The 22,992-nt window shown below is 41.2% G+C and overlaps 1 protein-coding gene across 1 annotated transcript in view; it reads left to right on the top strand.

Moving 5' to 3' along the window:
* Window positions 1-22,992, top strand: part of LOC135093837 (uncharacterized) — a 73,825-nt gene that overhangs the window by 30,849 nt on the left and 19,984 nt on the right. Inside the window, exons 4-5 of the mRNA XM_063993396.1 lie at window positions 5,836-6,005; window positions 9,254-9,441. Of these exons, the coding sequence (XP_063849466.1) occupies window positions 5,836-6,005; window positions 9,254-9,441 (358 nt within the window). The remainder of the gene's footprint in view (window positions 1-5,835; window positions 6,006-9,253; window positions 9,442-22,992) is intronic.

The following is a 22,992-nucleotide window of genomic DNA, read 5'->3' as shown; positions in this document are numbered from 1 at the left end:
TTTTCTCATCTACTGCTGCTCTATATTTATGCTTTATTTCGCCATCTTTTAGTGACTCAACTTTGAAGACTTTTCTCCTTTGCGTTTATTTAGGTGTAACCTTTTTAATATTCAGGTTCCCAATTAGAAGTCTGCGATCTGAATTCAGCGAGTCACCTGGTAGGACTTTCACATCTTTGAATAGCCATTTATCTGATGTCAGCATGCAATCATTAATGGACCTTTGGTCGAACTGCTGAGTTACTTGATTCCATCTGTATCTTGTATAACGATGTTCGTCTTTATGTTTAAAAGAAGACATTCATAATCTTCATGTTATTTATCATGCATAAGTCTATCAGATTTTCACCTTCTGTGTTTTTCACTTCTCCAAAGAGTCCTTTTGATATCTTTTATACCTCTTCTGTCCTGTCCTACTCTAGCATTAACGTCACTCATGATAATAGTGACATTATCTGGATTCAGATTAATGTTATCCTCCAGCATCTTCATATACTCTCTTTTTTCTTTATCAGTCTGTCCTTGTTCAGGTGCATAGACCTGATATATAAAGTATTTCTTGTCCCTGACGTTCAGAATACAGTACATTAGCCTTTCATTAATTAAACTTCTTGAATGTATGGTGAGAGTGTGGGTCCCTACAATGATCGCTACGCCATGTTTCCTTCTTCCTGCCCCGATTCCACTACACATCAGAACAAACCCATCACCGAGATCCTTTCCTCTTTCTTTTCCAAAATGTCTTGTCTCTGCTATACCAAATATATCTATTTTTTCTTTTATGCATCATTTCAATGATTTCTTCTTCTTTATCTGTGTAGGTAGCAATGTTTAAAGCTGCACATCTAATTTTTGGCACCGTCCGAGGTCTTGTCCATAAACGTCTCCTGTTTCGTCTACGATAGGTCCGTCCTGGTTCCGAGGCTGATCCTTGAGTTTACCGGCATGGGATTCTGGTTGTCATTCCCCATGGCAGAGTTTTATATATATATATATATATATATATATATATATATATATATATATATATATATATATATATATATATATATATATATATATATATATATATATATATACTATTCTTGTTGGACAATGGTTGGTTTCTGTTTTTTATGTAGGAGGGACACTGGCCAAAGGCAGTAAAATTCCATTGAAAAAAAAAAAAAGCCCACTGAGATGCCAGTCCCAGAAAAGGGTCCAGAGCAGTAGTCAAAAATTCGAGGATAAGTATCTTGAAACCTCCCTCTTGAAAGAATTCAAGTCATAGGAAGGTGAAAATGAAGATGCAGGCAGGGAGTTCCAGAGTTTACCAAAAAAAAAAAAGGGATGTATGATTGAAAATACTGTTTAACTCTTGCATTAGAGATGTGGACAGAATAGGGGTGAGAGAAAGAAGAAAGTCTTGTGCAGCGAGGCCGTGAGAGAAGGGGAGGCATGCAGTTAGCAAGATCAGACGAGCATTTAGCATGAAAATAGCGGTAGAAGATAGCAAAAGATGCAACATTGCGGCGATGAGAGAGACTGAAGACAGACAGTTAGAGGAGAGGAGTTGATGAGATGAAAACCTTTGATTCTACCATGTCTAGATGAGCGGTATGAATGGAACCTCCTAAACATGTAAAGCATACTCTATACATAGATGGATAAGGCCCTTGTATAGAGTTAGCCGGGGGGGTTAGCTGGAGGGGATGAGAAAAAACTGGCGGAGACGTCTCAGAACGCATAACTTCATAAAAGCTGTTTTAGCTAAAGATAAGATGTGAAGTTTCAAGTTTAGGTTATAAGTAAAGGACAGACCGAGGATGTTCACTGTAGAAGAGGGGGGCTCAGTTGAGTGTTATTGAAGAAGAGGGGGTAGTTGTCTGGAAGGTTGTGTTGAGTTGATAGATGGAGGAATTGAGTTTTTGAGGCACTGAACAATACCAAGTTTGCTCTGCCCCAATAAGATATTTTAGAAAGATCAGAAGTCAGACGTTTTGTGGCTTCTCTGCGTGAAATGTTTACTTCCTGAAGAGTTGGACGTCTATGAAAAGACGTGGAAAAGTGCAGGATGGTATCATCATCATGAAGTTACAGAGAGAAGGATAGAAGACGTAGGAGGGTAGTTTTGAAATCAAAGCTTTGTGCCAGACTCTATCAAAAGCTTTTGATATGTACAAAGAAACAGGAAAAGTTTCACCAAAATTTCTAAAAGTGGATGACCAAGACTCAGTAAAGAAAGCCAGAAGATCACCAGTAGAGTGGCCTTGACGGAACCCATAATGGCGATCAGATCACAGTGACAGGTTGTGAAGTGATAGATGTTTAAGAATCTTCCTGTTGAGGATAGTTAGAAAAAAAAAGTTTAGATAGGTAGGAAGTTAAGGCAATAGGACAGTAGTTTGAGGGATTAGAACGGTCACCCTTTTAAGGAACAGGCTGAATGTAGGCAAATTTCCAGCAAGAAGAAAAGGTAAATGTTGACAGACAGAGTTGAAAGAGTTTGACTAGGCAGGGAGCAAGCACGGAGGCACAGTTTCGGAAAACAATAGGAGGGACCCCATCAGGTCCATAAGCCTTCCCAATGTTAAGGCCAGCGAGGGCATGGAAAACATCACTGCGAAGAATTTTAATAGGTAGCATGAAGTAGTCAGAGGACGGATGAGAGGGAGGAACAAGCCCTGAATCCAAGTTAGAGTTTTTAGCAAAGGTTTGAGCGAAGAGTTCAGCTTTAGAGATAGATGTGATAGCAGTGGTGTCATCTGGTTGAAATAAAGGAGGGAAAGAAGGAAAAGCAAAGTCATTGGAGATGTTTTTGGGTAGATGCCAGAAGTCACGAGGGGTCTTAGATTATGAAAGATTTAAACACTTTCTTTAAATTACTGTGAGCAGTTTTTCCAGTGGGGTATATATTACCCTCACCCTGTGTGTGTACATTGTCTATACTGTCCGTTTACTAAGAACGTGGATTATTGATTCTTTCAAGCTCAGAGGACTAAATTGGCGTTTTTATACTCCTTTCTCGGTGGGTGGGTTAAAATGAATGGCGGACTCAATTATTTGATAGTTGTAGACGACCAGCATGTGTCCAGATTCGTTGTATTTCTGCCCTGAATTAAATCACATAAGAGGTAGCTTAGGGAAGGTGACCCAAATTAGTGGCAGCTGTGAGGGGCTGAAGTTGGGGGTAACAATATATATATATATATATATATATATATATATATATATATATATATATATATATATATATATATATATATATATATATATATATATATATATATATATATATATATATATATATATATATGTGTGTGTGTGTGTGTGTGTGTGTGTGTGTGTGTGTGTGTGTGTGTGTGTGAAGCCAGGCAGTAAGTTTTCTTTGAAGCAGACGATGTTAAAAGCTAAGGCATATTCTGCATTATTTATTTTCTTGTGGGCGTTTTCTATTTTCCGTATAGTCTTCCGGAGGTGATCAGGAAGTTTGCTAAATATTTGTCCATTTCGTGACGTTTCAGATCTTCCTAGATCCATCTTCAGGCTGGGTCTACTGAGCAGGCTGGTTATATACCGTCTTAGCGGATCACTGGTATGGGAGAGGGCAGAGCCAAGGGCGGTGATCGGCTCACCTATGTAAACTCGTGATTCGCTGAGCCCCTTTGCATCTTGCTGTGGGAAGTATTTGGAAGTTATCTGCTTGCCTGTTGATTGTAGGTATCTTTGTTGTGATGTATATTGCTTCTAGGAAGAGGAGACGTCGGTAGTCACTTTCCTTGTCAAGTACTGTAGTTTTACTTTCCAAATCTTAACAAGTGAGGCTTGAGTTATGCTTGGCAGTGTAGTGGTCTTTGATAACGCCGTTGGATAGGTAGCAGGTGAGACGCCGAGATAAGGAGGTCCTCATCATTCCAATGTAAGAGTGAGGCCCTCAGTCTCACTGTTGCAATTGTGTCTTCCTTTAAGGGCGTCTTGGTTGTGCTGGGTCGGTCTCGGAGTAGTAGATGGGATATCTTTCTTGTTTTGTAGTAGATGATAAGTTGTTCTGCGTCGGTAGGGTGCACGTTCTTGTTTATTATGCTTCTTATTATTTCTTCGTCTATCTTGTGCTCAGTTGACATGTAGACATGTTTCTGTAGAATAACTTGATGGTTTTGTGTTTCTCCTCTGCTTCGGTGTTTTGTTGCTCATTCCATTTATCCATATATGTCTTGATGACTCTTGATACGTCTGAGTTACCGTAGCCTTTGTTAACGAGTACTTGGGTGACCCATACTATCTCTTGGTGGGTGTCACTCCAAGTTGAGCAGTGGGAGAAAGCTCTTCTGACGTATGCACTAACAGCTGATTTAAGGTAGCGTTTGGGGCACTCAGTATCTCCGTTAAGGCAAAGTCCTTGATTTGTAGCAAGGTATAAACTGTAGTCTTGAATCCCGTTCTGCTTGCTGTCACAAGGATGTTGAGGAAGGGAAGGCGTCCTCTGCATGCTTCTTCGTGAGTGAAGTTGAGTCCTGAGGAGGTGATGAAACGTTGTCTGAGCTCCTGCAGTTCTTGAACGTTCTTGACTCGCATGAAAATGTCGTCTACGTAACGGCAGTAAAGAGAGGGCTTGTTGTCAGCGAGCAGGGATGATTCAATGCTGCCCATGACGAAATTCGTGAACAGTACTCCTAGTGGGCTGCCCATTGCTACGCCGTCAATCTGTTGGTACATATTACCACTATGGCAGATGAACAGTGCCTCCTTCATGGAGATCTGTAGTAATGTCTTCAGGGGCGTAGTTTCTTCGTTGTGGTAAACTCGCTAGAGGATGAGATCGACTGTAGTATCAACGAGGACATTCGTGAACAGGCTCTCCACATCGAGGGAGGCGATGAGGTGGTTCTCAGCAGGCGGGGCGTCTCGTAAATCTCGGGGAAGTCAGCAGTCGATGAAATGCTGTGTGTGTGTTCGGCACGTACGGTGTCAGTATTTCATTCAATTTCCTGGCAATGCTGTAGGTAGCCGTGGGTATTTGGGAGATGATAGAACGTAGAAGGTTGTTTCTTTTATGTGTCTTGACGTTTCCATACACATAGCCAGGTCAATATTCTCCTGCAAGCTTCTGGAGTCCTAAGGTGGTGCCGACGGTATTGATAACGTCGTTGACCTTCTTGATGGAATCGGTGAAGTTATGTGTTATCTTTTTGAATTTGGAGGTGTCGCTGAGCACAGTGTTGATTTTCTGAATATATTCCTCCTTGCTGATTAAAACAAAGGCCAATCTTTTGTCTGCATGACGGATGATGATTTCCTTGTTTTCCCTTAGCTGCTTGGCGTTCGTGGCGTGATCTCTGCTGACGATCTTGCCGTGATGAGACCCACAGGATTAGTTAGACTCGGCGCTAAGACAGTATATAACCAGCCCACTCACCAGTCACCGACGAAACCCAGCCTGAAGATGGATCTAGGAAGATCCGAAACGTCGCCATGTGGAAAAATACTCAGCAAACTTCCTGAACACCTCCGGAAGACTATACGAAAAATAGAAAACACCCACAAGAAAGTAAATAATAAAGAATGTGCCACAGCTTTTAGTGTATATATATATATATATATATATATATATATATATATATATATATATATATATATATATATATATATATATATATATATATATATATATATATATATATATATATATATATATATATATATATATATATATATATATATATATATATATATTATACACACACAAAACACAGAAAGAGAGAGAGAGAGAGAGAGAGAGAGAGAGAGAGAGAGAGAGAGAGAGAGAGAGAGAGAGAGAGAGAGAGAGAGAATTAACATAGTATTTTACAAATACAGGTACGACCAGAATACCCACGATATCCACGAAGGATTCATCATCGTATCTGAAGAAGAGGACAACCTGCCTAGCGGTCTTGTTCCTCCTCTGTTGCCAGCCGTCACAAAGGCCATGTCATCGTTTCGTACCCTCTCGTTCAAGATCATGAGCGCACTTTCACTGGCTATTGGTAGGTAACGTTATCGTCACAAGTAAACGAACAATCAAAACTATTATTATTATTATTATTATTATTATTATTATTTTTTTTAATATATAATCCCACTTCATATTTAAGTTCAGTTTGGCGACCATACTTGTTCCCATCTCTCTCTCTCTCTCTCTCTCTCTCTCTCTCTCTCTCTCTCTCTCTCTCTCTCTCTCTCTCTCTCTCTCTCTCTCGAACTGTTGTTAAAGATTACAGAAAAATGATAAAGAAAATCAGGCATTTCAATTTCACAAAAAAATACTGACAATTACTTGAAATATTTAACATTAATAAATGTGTGTGTGTGTGTGTGTGTAATAATAATAATAAACGGTTTATTATTTAGGCAGTTGACAAACTGAAAATGTACATAGGGGATGGGGAAAAACTTAACATTAATCCTAACGGTAAGACTAATCTAGGAGGGAAATACTATTGATTGATGGCTCGCACCATGGTGGGAATCGCACTGAGTCTGTACCGGTCCGTGCGCGGCGCCTTCAGGGGCGTTATTTTGTTGTGGTGTCTGGTGGCACGGACAGGGCGAGGCGCGTCGGGCGGCAGCATGTCTCTGAGACGCGGATGATGCAGTAGTCCCTTCCCAAACTTCTCCAGAGCCTCTCGGTGCCTGGTGGATATTCTGGACAGACTCAGGGTGGTCAGGGCTTCTTCATAGGTGGTGTATGCAGGGCCAAGGATGACCCTGCACGCCCTCTTCTGCACACTCTCTAGCTGTAGCTGTTGAGTGTGTGTGAGGGAGGAGGACCACGCTGGGGAGGCGTACATGAGTTTGGGGAGGATGAAGGTGAGGTACACCCCCCTTAACTCATCTGTCGGCGTCCCCAGCGACCTGAGTCTGCGCAGCATGTACAGCCTGTAGGTAGCTGATCTCACGGTGCTGGCGACATGCTGCTTCCAGGTCAGCTGGTCGTCCACCGTGACTCCGAGAAGCTTGGCACATTGGACCACCTGGAGGGGGTGAGGGCCCACTGTGAGCCGGGGAGGGGGCACTGGTACAGAGGAGGTACAGAAATGCATCACCACAGTTTTGCTGTGGTTGATGGTCATCCTGCTCTCCTCTGTCCACGTCTGCAGTCGCTCCAGAATTGCTTGCAGTGGCGAGTAGTCCGGGTTCTTGTTGGAAGCTGGGACGCCCACGGTGCAGTCGTCCACATACTTCCAGCGATGGGGGGTGTCGGTGAGGGCGTCGTTGATGAGGAGGAGGAAGCATAGAGGACCCATCTTGGTCCCCTGGGGGACTCCACATGTCAGCTGTTGGAAATTAGAGACAGAGCCCTGATAGCGAACGGCCTGACGTCTCCCTGTGAGGAAGTCGGCTAGCCACGCTATCAGATTAGGAGGGAGACCCAGACTTACTGCCTTGCTGATGACAACAGTGTGATCAACTAGATCAAAGGCTTTTTTGAAGTCGACAAAAGCAACAGCTAGAGAGGTGTTTCGCTTGTCCAGGTGGCTGTGGATGAATTCAAGGAAGCTGGTCAGGTAATGTGAGGTGGAGGTGGCTTTAATATTTCCGAATTGTCTGATATCCACGGTGTTACAAATTTTGGTGTATGCCCAGTCATATACAAAATCTTCACAAATAAGGCTAGGGATGGGGGTGATAGAGACTGGCCTGAGGTCATTGAGTGACTGAGGACTGGAAGTTTTGGGGATGGGAGTGACATAAGATGTCTTCCAGTCCGCGGGGCAAGAGTGTTGGGAGAGTGAGGCGTTTATTATGGAGCATAGCGGTGTTGCTAGCTCTACAGCAAATTCCTTGTAAATTTTTATAGGAAGGTCAGTGGGTGTGGTGGATCTTGGTTTAAATTTAAGTATTCTCTTAAAAACATCCATCGCCTGGACAGTGTGTGGAGGGGAGGGAGCGGGCAGATAGGCAGGAAGCGGAGTGGTGTGGAGGGGAGGAAAGGTTTGACAGATAGCAGCAAAGTGATCGTTCATCTCCTGAGCCGCGAGATTAGCAGGAAGGTGTGAGGTGCAAGGAAGGGATGAAGTGTGCTTTTGTAAGCCACACAAAGCTTTGATCTTAGCGTACCACTGTCTGTTGTTGGTGTGTGTGTGTGTGTGTGTGTGTGTGTGTGTAATAATAATAATAATAATAATAATAATAATAATAATAATAATAATAATAATAATAATAATAATAATAATAAACGGTTTATTATTTAGGCAGTTAACAAACTGAAAATGTACATAGGGGATGGGGAAAAACTTTACATTAATCCTAAAGGTAAGTCTAATCTAGGAGGGAAATACTATTGATTGGTGGCTCGCACCATGGTGGGAATCGCACTGAGTCTGTACCGGTCCGTGCGCGACGCCTTTAGGGGCGTTATCTTGTTGTGGTGTCTGGTGGCACGGACCGGTCGAGGCGCGTCAGGCGGCAGCATGTTTCTGAGACGTGGATGATGTAGTAGTCCCCTTCCAAACTTCTCCAGAGCCTCTCGGTGCCTTGTGGATAGTCTGGACAGACTCAGGGTGGTCAGGGCTTCTTCGTAGGTGCCAAGGATGCAGGGCCAAGGATGACCGTGCACGCCCTTTTCTGCACACTCTCTAGCTGTAGCTGTTGAGTGTGTGTGAGGGAGGAGGACCACGCTGGGGAGGCGTACATGAGTTTGGGGAGGATGAAGATGAGGTACACCCCCCTTAACTCATCTGTCGGCGTCCCCAGCGACCTGAGTCTGCGCAGCATGTACAGCCTGTAGGTAGTTGATCTTACGGTGCTGGCGACATGCTGCTTCCAGGTCAGCTGGTCGTCCACTGTGACTCCGAGAAGCTTGGCACATTGGACCACCTGGAGGGGGTGAGGGCCCACTGTGAGCTGGGGGGGGGGGCACTGGTACAGAGGAGGTACAGAAATGCATCACCACAGTTTTGCTGTGGTTGATGGTCATCCTGCTCTCCTCCGTCCACGTCTGCAGTCGCTCCAGAATTGCTTGCAGTGGCGAGTAGTCCGGGTTCTTGGTGGAAACTGGGACGCCCACGGTGCAGTCGTCCACATACTTCCAGCGATGGGGAGTGTCAGTGAGGGCGTGGTTAATGAGGAGGAGGAAGCATAGAGGACCCATCTTGGTCCCCTGGGGGACCCCACATGTCAGCTGTGTGTGTGTGTGTGTGTGTGTGTGTGTGTGTGTGTGTGTGTGTGTGTGTGTGTGTGTGTGTGTGTGTGTGTGTGTGCGTAAAAAAAATAATATCTTCTTTTCTTGAAGGGCAAGAACAAGACTACCTGACAAAGATGCATCAGGAATTCGTTGCTAAAAAAGGTTTCAGCTGCTTGAGGGTCAACCATTTCCCACCAATGACAAGCGATCAGCCGCCCAATGCAATACGCTTCGGGGCTCACAGAGATAACGGCACCATTACTCTCCTGGCGACAGGCGATGAAGGAGGCCTTCAGGTGTGTATGTGTGTGTGTGTGTGTGTGTGTGTGTGTGTGTGTGTGTGTGTGTGTGTGTGTGTGTGTGTGTGTGTGTGTGTGTAAAGTGCTAGTATGTGGGAATGCTACTTGTAAGTTCATGACTGATTTTTCAAGAGATTAAAAGGAATGATCACTATTGTTATTGTAAATGCATCAGGTTAACTTCAAGTATTATGAAAATCACCGCATAAAACAATGCATAGAATTGTAAGACATTATATAAACAGATAACATTCAATATTTTGGGGTGTCTCGTCGACAACAATCGATTCAATACAGCTACCGTGAATATGAACATATGAACAATATTTGTTACCACATAACACTGGACATAGGAAGGAAGCTTTTCTTCCGCTCTCCAATTGCTCGTCACACATCAGTTGCGGCCTAAAGATTTTAGCGTATACACAAAGAAATTACAAAGAAAAAAAATACAATGAAGGAAATAAATTACAAGAGAGAACAGTTTGGTGAATGTCACCATCTTTTTAGTTATTGTACTTACTTTCACAGTGTTTGCTTATTTATTGGTTACATTTCTGCTAGTGTTTGTTTTTTGTTTCCTATTACTGGTGGTCTTTCATGATTAGCTTCATATCATAGCTTTACGTCTGCTCGAGCGCGGTGATGACAAGAGTTGTCAGAGAAAACAGGAAAACAGGTTAGTGCCGATTCAGCCATCTACACGCATCAGCTGGATTTTACTATGCGTGCGTACAAGTACATGGCTTGATTCTTGGCGGCGGCACGCTCAGAAGAAGTACTTTCACTCATATGACTGAAATGAAATATATATATATATATATATATATATATATATATATATATATATATATATATATATATATATATATATATATATATATATATATATATACAAACGTTTCCCTTTGTGTCTCACAACACAAAGGGGCAGTCACAGCCTGCCCTCTAAAGACAACTCTCTTCCTCCACACAAAACTACAAGCACCCAATAACACACACACCCTTCACTCAAAAATTTTTAAAATCATCATGGCGACTCTTACACCAGCCTCGGAGTCCCCATCTGGGGAGGGGACCATAAATGTCCCCAGGTCGGACTGCCTTTCTGTCGACGACCCTAAGTGTCTTGGCACCCCCCTCAACTTTTTCTTCATTAACTTCTGCAACATTCGCGGTCTAAGATCTAATTTTCAATCTGTAGAACACCACCTCTCCTCTTCTAAACCTCATCTTCTTTTCCTCACTGAAACTTAGGTGTCTGAGGCAACTGACAGTAGCCCCTTTTCTGTTCCCTCCTACTTTCTCTATCCTCATTTTCGATCCAAAGCTGGATGTTGCGTTTATATGCGCAAAGACTTAACCTGCTCTCGTGCCCACGCTCTTGAATCTTCCGAGTTTTCCACCATCTGGCTACGACTACAGAGTCACTCTCATACTAAATTTATCTGTGCTGTATACCTCTCACCTAACTCCTCTGACTATAAGAAATTCTTTGATTACTTAACTTCCAAAGTGGAGCACATTCTGACCCTCTTCCCTTTTGCAGAGATCTCCATTCTTGGAGACTTCAATGTTCACCACCAGCTTTGGCTTTCCTCTCCCTTCACTGACCATCCTGGTGAACTAGCCTACAACTTTGCTATCCTCCATGACCTAGAGCAATTGGTGCAACACCCTACTCGTATTCCTGACCGTCTTGGAGATACGCCCAACATTCTTGACCTTTTCCTGACCTCTAATCCTTCTGCTTATGCTGTCACCCTTTCTTCTCCGTTGGGCTCCTCCGATCACAGTCTCATATCTTTATCTTGTCCTATCACTCCAATCCCTCCTCAGGATCCCCCTAAGCGAAGGTGCCTCTGGCGTTTTGCCTCTGCTAGTTGGGGGAACCTGAAGAGGTATTTTGCTGATTTTCCTTGGAATGACTACTGCTTCCGTGTCCGAGACCCGTCTTTGTGTCCTGAGCGCATAACAGAGGTGATAGTGTCTGCCATGGAGGCGTACATTCCTCACTCTTTTTCTCGTCCTAAACCTTCTAAACCTTGGTTTAACACAGCTTGTTCTCGTGCTATACATGATAGAGAGGTGGCCCACAAAAGGTACTTCCTTCCATCACCAAAATCTCATGCACTTTATATTTCTGCCCGGAACCATGCCAAGTCTGTTCTCCAACTAGCCAAAAACTCCTTCATTAACAGAAAATGTCAAAACCTTTCAAGATCTAACTCCCCTCGTGATTTCTGGCATCTAGTCAAAAATATCTCCAATAATTTTTAAAATTATTCTTCTTCTTTCCATCCTCTATTTCAACCAGATGGCACCACCGCTATCACATCTATTTCTAAAGCTGAACTCTTCACTCAAACCTTTGCTAAAAACTTTGCCTTGGACGATTCTAGGCTTGTTCCTCCCTCTCCTCCACCCTCTGACTACTTCATGCCACCTATTAAAATTCTTCGCAATGATGTTTTCCATGCACTCGCAGCCTAAACCCTCGGAAGACTTGTGGATCTGATGGGGTCCCTCCTATTGTTCTCCGAAACTGTGCCTCCGTGCTTGCACCTTGCCTAGTCAAACTCTTTCAGTTCTGTCTGTCAACATCTACCTTTCCTTCTTGCTGGAAGTTTGCCTACATTCAACCTGTTCCTAAAAAGGGTGACCGTTCTAATCCCTCAAAATACCGTCCTATTGCTTTAATTTCCTGCCTATCTAAAGTTTTTGAATCTATCCTCAACAGGAAGATTTTTAAACATCTATCACTTCACAATCTTCTATCTGATCGCCAGTATGGGTTCCGTCAAGGCCGCTCTACTGGTGATCTTCTGGCTTTCCTTACGAGTCTTGGTCATCCTCTTTTAGAGACTTTGGTGAAACTTTTGCTGTTGCCTTGGACATATCAAAAGCTTTTGATAGAGTCTGGCACTAAGCTTTGATTTCCAAACTACCCTCCTATGGTTTCTGTCCTTCTCTTTGTAACTTCATCTCAAGTTTCCTTTCTGAACGTTCTATTGCTGCTGTGGTAGACGGTCACTGTTCTTCTCCTAAATCTATTAACAGTGGTGTTCCTCAGGGTTCTGTCCTGTCACCCACTCTCTTCTTCTTATTCATTAATGATCTTCTAAACCAAACTTCTTGTCCTATCCACTCCTACGCTGATGATACCACCCTGCACTTTTCCACGTCTTTTCATAGACGTCCAACCCTTCAGGAGGTAAACATATCACGCAGGGAAGCCACAGAACGCTTGAATTCTGATCTTTCTAAAATTTTTGATTGGGCAGAGCAAACTTGGTATTGTTCAATGCCTCAAAAACTCAATTCCTCCATCTATCAACTCGACACAACCTTCCAGACAACTATCCCCTGTTCTTCAATGACACTCAACTGTCCCCCTCTTCTACACTGAACATCCTCAGTCTGTCCTTTACTTATAATCTGAACTGAAAACTTCACATCTCATCTCCAGCTAAAACAGCTTCTATGAAGTTAGGTGTTCTGAGACGTCTCCGCCAGCTTTTCTCACCCCCCCAGCTGCTAACTCTGTACAAGGGCGTTATCCGTCCATGTATGGAGTATGCTTCACATGTCTGGGGTGGTTCCACTCATACTGCTCTTCTAGACAGGGTGGAATCAAAAGCTTTTCGTCTCATCAACTCCTCTCCTCTAACTGACTGTCTTCAGCCTCTCTCTCTCACCGCCGCAATGTTGCATATCTAGCTGTCTTCTACCGCTATTTTCATGCTAAGTTTTCTTCTGATCTTGCTAACTGCATGCCTCCCCTCCTTCCGCGGCCTCGCTGCACAAGACTCTTCTTTCTCTCACCCCTATTCTGTCCACCTTTCTAACGCAAGAGTTAACCAGCATTCTCAATCACTCATCCCTTTCTCTGGTAAACTCTGGAACTCCCTGCCTGCTTCTGTATTTCCACCTTCCTATGACTTGAATTCCTTCAAGAAGGAGGTTTCAAGACACTTATTCATTAATTTTTGACCACTGCTTTGACCCTTTTATGGGACTGGCATTTCAATGGGCATATTTTTTTATTGGATTTTTGCTGCCCATGGCCAGTGTTCTTCCTACATAAAAAAAAAAAAAAAAAAAAAAAAAAAATATATATATATATATATATATATATATATATATATATATATATATATATATATATATATATATATATATATATATATATATATATATATATATATATATATATATATATATATATATATATATATATATATATATATATATATATATATATATATATATATATATATATATATATATATATATATATGTTAGAGAATTGAAGGCAGAAAAAGGAAGAAAAAAAAAAATATATATATATATATATATATATATATATATATATATATATATATATATATATATATATATATATATATATATATATATATATATATATATATATATATATATATTAGAGAATTGAAGGCAGAAGAAGAGGATTTAAGGCTACAATATAATGACCTGGTTAGAACGGTTAGGACGTTTACGGAGAAAGCTGAAAACAATAACGAATTAGGGACAACTAGCCAGGCGAAGACTAATCCCAAGGGATTTTATCATGTATATATGAAGAAGAGCAGGAAAGTAATGGATCCATCTGATGGAAAGTTAATTCTGGGGAAGGAGTAAGTAAAATTCTAGACGAGTGATTTTAAAGTTTTCATTCTGGAAAACATACAGGAAATGCATGAAATCATGGAGATAGTGGAACAGTAGATAATTAGGATGAAAGCGCTTGTCAACAGAACTAGACGAAATTTATCCGAGAATACTAAACCAATATGATGAGGTTATTAGCTAACCGGTAATTTAGAGGGAGGTGAATGTAGTGTTCATTTTTAAGAAAGATAAAACGTTAATGCAGAACTATGGACCTGTCAGCTTAGCTTCATTTGTAGGTAAAACAATGAAGTCGGTAATTGTTGGGGATCCATTTCAGACAAACATAACCTGAAAATTAATCACAAAATGACTTGAGAAAGGCGAAGTCTTGTCTTTACGAACCTGTTGAGTTCACCAGAATCTCATGCGCTTTAAATTTCTGCCCGTAACAATGCCAAGTCTGTTCTCCAACTAGCCAAAAACTCCTTCATTAATAGAAATTGTCAAAATCTTTCAAAATATAACTCCCCTCGTGACTTCTGGTACTTAACCAAAAACATTTCCAGTAACTTTGCTTCTTCTTTCCCTCCTTTATTTCAACCACATGGCACAACTGCTATCACATCTACCTCTAAAGCTGAACTCTTCGTTCAAACCTTTGCTAAAAACTCTATCTTGGACAATTCATGGCCTGTTCCTCTCCTCCACCCTCTGACTACTTCATGATACCTATTTCTGATACCTGTTCTGATCTTGACCTTGAAGGCTTCAGTTACAGTAGTGCTGGTGTGGAATATCATTCGCGTATCAGCTTCCTCATGATTGCAGGAGAAAAAGATGGGACAGGTCACCAGCATTGCTTGCTAACATTTGTTCATCAAGAGTGGTCACAGCTTGTTTTTGTTTCAAAATTTACTATCTGTGCCTTCACGAGGACGAGAACTTGACTAGGCTGATTTTGTTCTTATCATTATACAAGAACTGGTGCCAGTTTGAGGGAATCTTCGTTGAACCATCAACTGTGATACAAGAGCATGAGCCACGATTTGTGTTCAAGGTACCGATCCCAAATCACTTCTATTAAAGTTACATTTTGTAGGTGCTGTTTGATGTATGGAAGAAAGATGCTCTGAGCATAATTTTCGAACATCTTCGAACAACCAGGTCTCAACATGTTCACTACGGCAGCTCCATCAAAAATGATAACTTCAACATCTGGTGGCGTTGTATGACTTTCACCACAAGTTTCTAGGCATACCAGGAGATCAGACTTCTTTCCAAGGTGTATGTTAGCATGAAGTGACAAGGAGGGTGGATAACCTTAACTAAAAAAAAAAAAAATGCAAATCTCCATCTCGCTTATGGCAGGCAATATAAAGTAGTCAACAGGGAACAATCATTCTTTAAGGGAGTGCACCTGCTTTTTTGGGACGAAAAACGAACTTACCTATGAAATTAAGATAAGCACACAAAAAATCGTCCTAGGTTCTGGCAGCGTTGTGGCATCATTTGGAGAAATGATCTTGTTTCTAAGTATTGTTTTTTTAATATTTGAAGGGCCGGGGGCGTGGTTTGTTTACATCAGGCATTTAAAATTACACTCCGAAAGTTACGTTGTTTTTTATCCGCATTTTTTTTAGGTTTTTCTTTATATTTTTATCACTACTCTTGGTTATAATGCGTAGCAACATCTGGCAACCGTCTTGAAAGCGAACACCGTACAACCTGCAGCCAAAAAAAAAAAACAGCTGACTGGAGAAGGGAAGAGAGAGAGGGGGTAGTGTTTTGGTTTTGGTGTTTTTTTCACGTTTCTGTCAATAATAATACATTTGGGCTATAATTACATAGATACAGAACAATATAAGCATATAACAATGGGGAGAATAAAGAGACATATCAAAAAGAAGCGCGAATGTGCAGTAAAAGCTGGTAAGTGAAGTTGAGTAAACAAATTCCAACACGTTCATCACCATACGTTAATAGTGCATAGAAGAGAAAGTCCCTTGTAACACAAGACAGTAGTGAAAATAAAAGGGTTAGTAAAGAACACATAATCGTTGTGAAGGATGATATGGAGTTATTAGTGAAGAATTTGGCTTGTGGTGAATGTTTCAGTAACAATGATATAAAATTTACTTACCACCAAAAAGAGACTTATTATAAGGTGGAGTGTGAGAATGGCCATATTATTATAGACAGAAATCTAAGTGTGCCTGTGAAAGAAAAGTATTACCCTATTACTACAATGTTGGTGTACTGCATGACGTTGGGAGTTGGGTATGATGGGGTAAGATGCTGGCATATCTCAACCTAAGACACTTTACTGAAGACACGTACATTCGTACTGCCAAATACCTCTCAAAAAAGGCCACTATTAACACTCATAACATTTTGGAAAAAAAAAGTAGAAGTGTTGTGTATAAATATTCAAATAAAGAGAGTGGTTCAGACAATGGGATAGTAAATGTGGATGTTACTTTTGATGGTTCATGGCACAAACGCGGACATAAATCAAACTTTGGTGTTGGTGCTGTAGTGGATGTGGGCTTAGGACTAGTCCTGGACTATCATGTGTGCTCAAAATTGTGTACTATATAGGAACTGAAAAAAAATAAATAAATAATAATAATAATAATAATATATATATATATATATATATATATATATATATATATATATATATATATATATATATATATATATATATATATATATATATATATATATATCAGAGCAAGATTACAAAACTTGGTACGAAAATCACCGTAATGTATGTGAGCAAAATTATGATAGTACTTCAGGCGGAATGGAAAAAACTGCAGCAGTAGAATTATGGAGTAGTACAACAAATAACAACATGATGTACAGAACTTTTGTCTCAGATGGGGACAGTTCTGCATATAAAGCAGTTTGTGAATAGAACAATAACAAGGGGCCATATGGTGAACAATATAAGGTTTTAAAAGCTGAATGCATAAATCACGTCGCTAAACGTCTTGGGACAAGCCTTAGAGAAAAAAAAAAAAAAGACAGCAGGGAAAGGCGAAATGGGTGGAAGGCACAAATTGACTGACTTGGTAATAGATCATCTATAATTCTATTTCCAGCTCAGTCTAAAAAGAAAACTCCACACATGCCCCAGTGAGATGAGACATGAGATCCTCTCAACTTTCTATCACTGCACCTCAACAGATGCCAAGCCGCAGCATCTATTGTCCAAAAACAAAGGAATCTTGGTGCTTCTATAATAAAGCTATAGCTTGTAATGAGACCCCCTGCATCCCACTCAACTATGCTGGTGTACTTCCATCTGTCACCGAAAGAACTGGAACCTGTAAAGGCTGTGTATGATAGACTCACGACAGATGAAATGATGACAAGATGCATAAAAGGACTGATACAGAACAGAAATGAACATTTACACTCCAAGATATGGAAAATATGCCCCAAACACAGAAATGCTTCTCCAAGGATGATGAAGTTTGCCACTGTCTCTGCAATCGCCAACTACAATGCAGGTTACTTAGAGAGTAATTTCAACCATCTTCTTGCCATTGATTTCACCACATCTCTCGAAAGTTACCTAAAGAAGAAAGACCAAATAATGGATTCCCCTATCAGTAGGAAAATGAGGAACAAGTTTCTACGAAAGGGGTTAGAAGATTATGCTGCTGGAGGTTTCTAAATACAATGCAACTTTTCTGAGAAGAAAACGCTGTTTTCTCAAATGTAAGTTATCGATCTTTAAGTTCTTATATTGTAGCCATTTTTCATGCGATTTTTTTCATTTTGGTCTTTTTTTTCATTAAATTCTGAATAATTTTAGTAGAGCAAAATGAACATATGTACAGATTAAATATTTTTTTAGGAAATGCATAAGCGAAGAATTTGAAAAAAAAATGCGATAGCGTCAAAAAATATAATTTTTAAACATATTTAATATAAAATATCTGGAAATATTTTTTATTAAAAGTTCTTATCAGGAATTAATCTTACCACACACAAAATTTTAAATACGTACTTTAATTGCATTCCATAAATGAAGACACTATTTTTTTTTTTGCATAATCATCCCATTTTATTTTTTTTTCTCCATTTCTTTTTCATGTATCGTTCTGAAACTTGGGACACGCGTGAGTAGGTACATGAACTTAAATTGATTGAAATTTCATTGCAAAATTTCATGCAAATCCAAGTATTTTTTAATTTTTTGACAAAAAAAAAAAAAAAAAAACAGCAGGCGAGTTGAAGTTTTGTCTTCGAATGTGGCTTCAGCAAAGGTCAATTGAAGAGTGTCAACTTATTTGTCTTTATTGCCTCAGTGACTGGTTTGTCACACAGTAACCTCACAGCAACAAATTCCTTATATTGTTTGTTTCCACTTTTCTCTCCTTCTCTAACTGCATCAACAATTTTGTCTTGAGATACTTGCTCAGTATCAATTCTGGACATCCCCACTTTCATCATTAAAAGGACTACACATCTTTTCGAATGCTTTGATCAGGTTTGTTACATGTCCAGCAAATCTACTTTGGAAGTTCTTGGACTGTTTATGATGTTGGACTGATTTGTATGATCTTGATGTAAAATTCATTTTATTTTCAAACTCAGTAATCACACGGCTAAGTTCAGGTCCAGACGGGTAATTGCGTGTTAGTAGCGGAATAGGAGCGTATGTATCGTGTATGTACACAGAATATATAGCGTACCTAGCACATCCATAGTACCAATTATCAGAATGCATTCCAAATACATAGCGTATAATTTGTGAACCAATAGCGATTGGATAACGGTAACCCAAGATTGTATATAAAGTGAGCCAGAACTGGACTCACGTCAGTTGTCATCTGGTTCTGGAGGAGTATACATCAATATACCATGGACTCTCAAAGATGCCATCTGATTGTTGCTTTCACCCAACAACCTAACAGTCAAGTTGCACAACTCTTGCAAGTGCTCCAGGAAAGAAGAAGACGAAAAAGACGGTCAATATCGGTCTGGGTCAGACCCTGGATTGACAGAAGACTGGAGCTGAGATCTACGATAAGCTGATGGTGGAGCTGCGAAATGAGGATCCAAGTTCCTTCCAGAACTTCATGAGGGGCTTCATGTAGGGGCTGGGGTAGGAGCAGCAGTTAACCCAAAATCCAAGGACGTCGCCCTCTTCTTGATGGTGGACTTATGGGACATCTCGGCTGGCTTCTTCTGTGGCATCTTGAGAGGTTGGGTGGACATCTTCCTTCTTCGAAGTTGGCGTACTGGTTAGAAACAGAGCGCCCGCCCTGTTTTAACCTCCGCAACCCAAACGCCGCACATGCGCAGTGCATCCGCCGTCTCCGGGATACATCCGCTCTACATCATCCATGCTTCCGCGACGCGTTCGCTATTCTTTCGCTTTGTTGGCAATGCGTCCGCTCTGCTTTCGCAATACATACGCAAAAAATGCGCTATTTTTCCGCATTGTATCCGTATTATACCCGCAATACTCGCAATACATCTGGCTTGATATAACGGTATTTTTCACCCCCGGACGGCTTCCGCAATGCTTTCCGCTTTTGTTCGTAATACATCAGCGACACATTCTTAATACATGTGTAAATTTATACAGTATTGCGGAAAAAAAGTGCTTTTTTTGCTGCGGATGCTTGCGGACGGATGGAACCCAACAAAATTAGCATTCTCGATTCATTAGTATCATACATCAGAAATGATCATCATACATACAATTTCTGTAGTTCTGTGGGACCGGACTATAAGCTCATAACAGAGATCTCAGCCTACAAAAAGCTTTTAAGTGCGCTAAAAACTCGGTAAGGTGTCTGTGACCAGGTAGACTGAAAAGTAAACCTCAAGCATAGTTGGACGTAAACGCTGTAGCCTTGGAAAATCAGTGTCAACCCAACAACGCCCTTTCGACATTTTCCTGAGCCAGGCGCATGCGCACTGATCCTTAAGTGACGTCACTTGACGTCATAGCAGCTCGTTACTGTTATTGTTACTCGTTATTTTCTTATCGTTACCACCTGACAAAAATCATAGACATAGCAAAATGACTGGTGGAGTTGAAGAAGATGCAGCGCACTCAGTTAACGAGAATTAATAAAGATGATTTAATAGAACAGGAGAGGATGAAACACCGATGCTGAGGGCGTTAGGGGAGGATCTGGATACAGTCATGACGGAAGTGGCGGAGCTGAGAAGAAAGCTTCGTGGGGCAGAAGTTGAGGACAATCAGTCTGAAATTATCGCCAAGCAACTACGTTACTTGGAGATGACTGACCGGAAGGACGGAGAGATGAGCGTGGTAGTACAAGGGCTGCTTGATGAGAACGAAGCTCTAGACAGCCCTACCACCGACGGTGACAAGCTGAACCGACTGTAGGACAAGATGGGCGTGGGCGACGTGCTGCGTCAGCTGCGGAGGCTCGGCGCGGCAGATCGACAGATGATGGCCTGTGACGCAAGTGTCCTCTACTGCTGACCATAGATGATCAAGACGAGTGATCATGAGTCCTCACAGATGCCAAACAACTCAAAACATCCGGTGAGAAATACTTGAAAATACACGTTTAGAAGGATGTACACCCAGACATTTAGGGGGGTGTACCGGTTTTCTGAGCGAAAAATCGCTGAAAATACAAAATCGAGTTAAACACACTGAAAAATCATACTAGGTTGTGGCATCATCCTCAGAAAGTTATAGGGCGATACGCCTATTCTACGCATGTTTAAAGGACCGGGAAGCGTTTGTTTACCGGGAAGCGTGTTTGTTTACACTGAGCCCTTTAAGCGCGCTGTCCGCGACAGCTCATGTTTTGCTGCTCATTTATAGCTTTTTTCCCCATTTTTTTTAAACGTTATTTTGAGGTTCATGAGAATGAGGTATCTGGTATACTCTCACTAGTTGCCTCTGGGCATGCGGGTTGTTTTGTTGGATGTTTGTGGCTTTGTTTAGAACCCACGTGTTCTCGTTCGCTGCTTTTGTGGGCCGCTCCATGCTTTTATTCCCTTACATATTGCCTTGTGGATATTGTGCAATATGCCGTAAACAAAGAAGAACGTTGCTTTACGTAGCAAATTTGCAGAAATTGCGACAAAAACATCTGTGGAGGCTGCCGCCAAGAGAAGACGCAGTCACTCGCCACCCGTGGATCACCTGTTGCTGGTACCAATACCACAAGTGCTCCAAGAAGGAAATCTTTGGTAGTTGAAGAGAAAGGAAGGCCTGAAGCGAGTGGGAAATGTAAGAGCTGTAATTGATGAAAAGATAGTTGTGGAAATAGTGCAAAATATCTTGTGCCCATCATGTGCTGGTTACAAAGTTACTGTGAAGTTTACGCACCACCAAATAGACACGTACATTTGTGTGAAGTGCGCCTGTGATCATGTAGTAGTGGATACTTGGAAAGCTACAGAAGTGAAGAAAAAAAAACTTTCATCCCATGACCTTGTTGCTGGTTTACTGCATGATGCTGCTTGGAGTGGGGTATGTGTGAGTCAATAAACGTGTTTCATTCTTCAGTCTGAAACATTTCACTATAACTACATATATTCGGTATGCCAAGTACATCACAGAGCATGCTATAAGTCACACACAAAAATATTCTGGAAAGAAGTAGACGTGCAGTACATGAGCATTAAGCAAAGAAAGAGGATGATGAGCTAGTTGACGGTATGTTGCCAGTCAACACAACTTTTGACGGCCCGTGGCACAAACGTGGCTTGCAAATCTAATTTTGGTGTTGGTGCTGCTGTTGATGTAGAAACTGGACTTATTCTGAACTTTGAAGTGTGCTCTAAAATATGTAAGGAAAAGGCTTTAATGAACAAGCAAATTAGTGAGACCGAGTATGTGTTTTGGTTGCAAGATGAACATGATGACTGTGATGCTAATTATGAAGGGCCATCAGGGAGACTGGAGGCATTAGAAGCTAGGGCAATATGGTAATCTAAAAAAAAAAAAAAACATGATATACAAAACTTTCGTGTCAGATAGTGATAGCTCTGCTTACCGTGCGGTTTGTGACATGAATGGAGGTGCAGGTCCCAATGGCAAAGATTGTAAGGTAGCGAAAGCAGAGTGCGTCAATCACGTCGCAAAGAGACTTGGTACTGGCCTTCGCGCTTTGAAAAAGATCTGAGGTGGAGCACACAAAAGGGGAGCACCAAGAATGGGAGGAAGGCACAAGTTGACTGACACTGTCGTTGATCACCTGCAGCATTATTTCCAGATGAGCTTGAACAGAAAGGTACACACAAGTAAAGAAGAAATGCGAGAAAAAATCCTGTCAACTTTTTTTCACTGTACGTCTGCAGATGAAAACCCATAGCATGACGAATATCCCAAGGATAAAAACTCAGTGTTTCTATAATAAGAGTATAGCTCGTGGCGAAACACTGCCCTCCCACACAAAGATGAAAGTCAATTTTCACCTCGAAGAAGCAGAGCAGCAACAAGTGAAAGCTGTGTACGGCCGACTAACATCGGGCGAATTGATGACTCGGTGTCTGCAAGGAATGACACAAAATCGAAATGAACATCTCCATTCAAGAATTTGGAGAATATACCCAAAACACAGAAGTGCCTCAAAGATGATGAAGGACTTTGCATCCGCGATAGCAGTGTGGAACTACAACGAGGGTTACACTGAAAGCAGTTTGACTGGTATTCTTGGCATCGAGTCAACTTTGTCAATGGAAAAGTATCTCCAGACAAAGGACGTGGCTATGGACTCTCCATACAGGAGGAAGATGAGAAATAAGATCAGAAAGGACCTGGAGTATGCTGCTGGGAAATTCTGACTGCATGAGCAGTACTGTCAACAAATATGCTCATTTCTCGGGGTTTTTTTTTTTTTTTATGTAGGAAGGATACTGGCCAAGGGCAACAAAAATCTAATAAAAAAAAATGCC

Source organism: Scylla paramamosain, chromosome 44 (assembly GCF_035594125.1).
Source record: "Scylla paramamosain isolate STU-SP2022 chromosome 44, ASM3559412v1, whole genome shotgun sequence".
NCBI classification, from domain to species: domain Eukaryota; kingdom Metazoa; phylum Arthropoda; class Malacostraca; order Decapoda; family Portunidae; genus Scylla; species Scylla paramamosain.
Note: the sequence above shows the minus strand (reverse complement) of the source record. Positions and strands in the feature narration are given on the sequence as shown.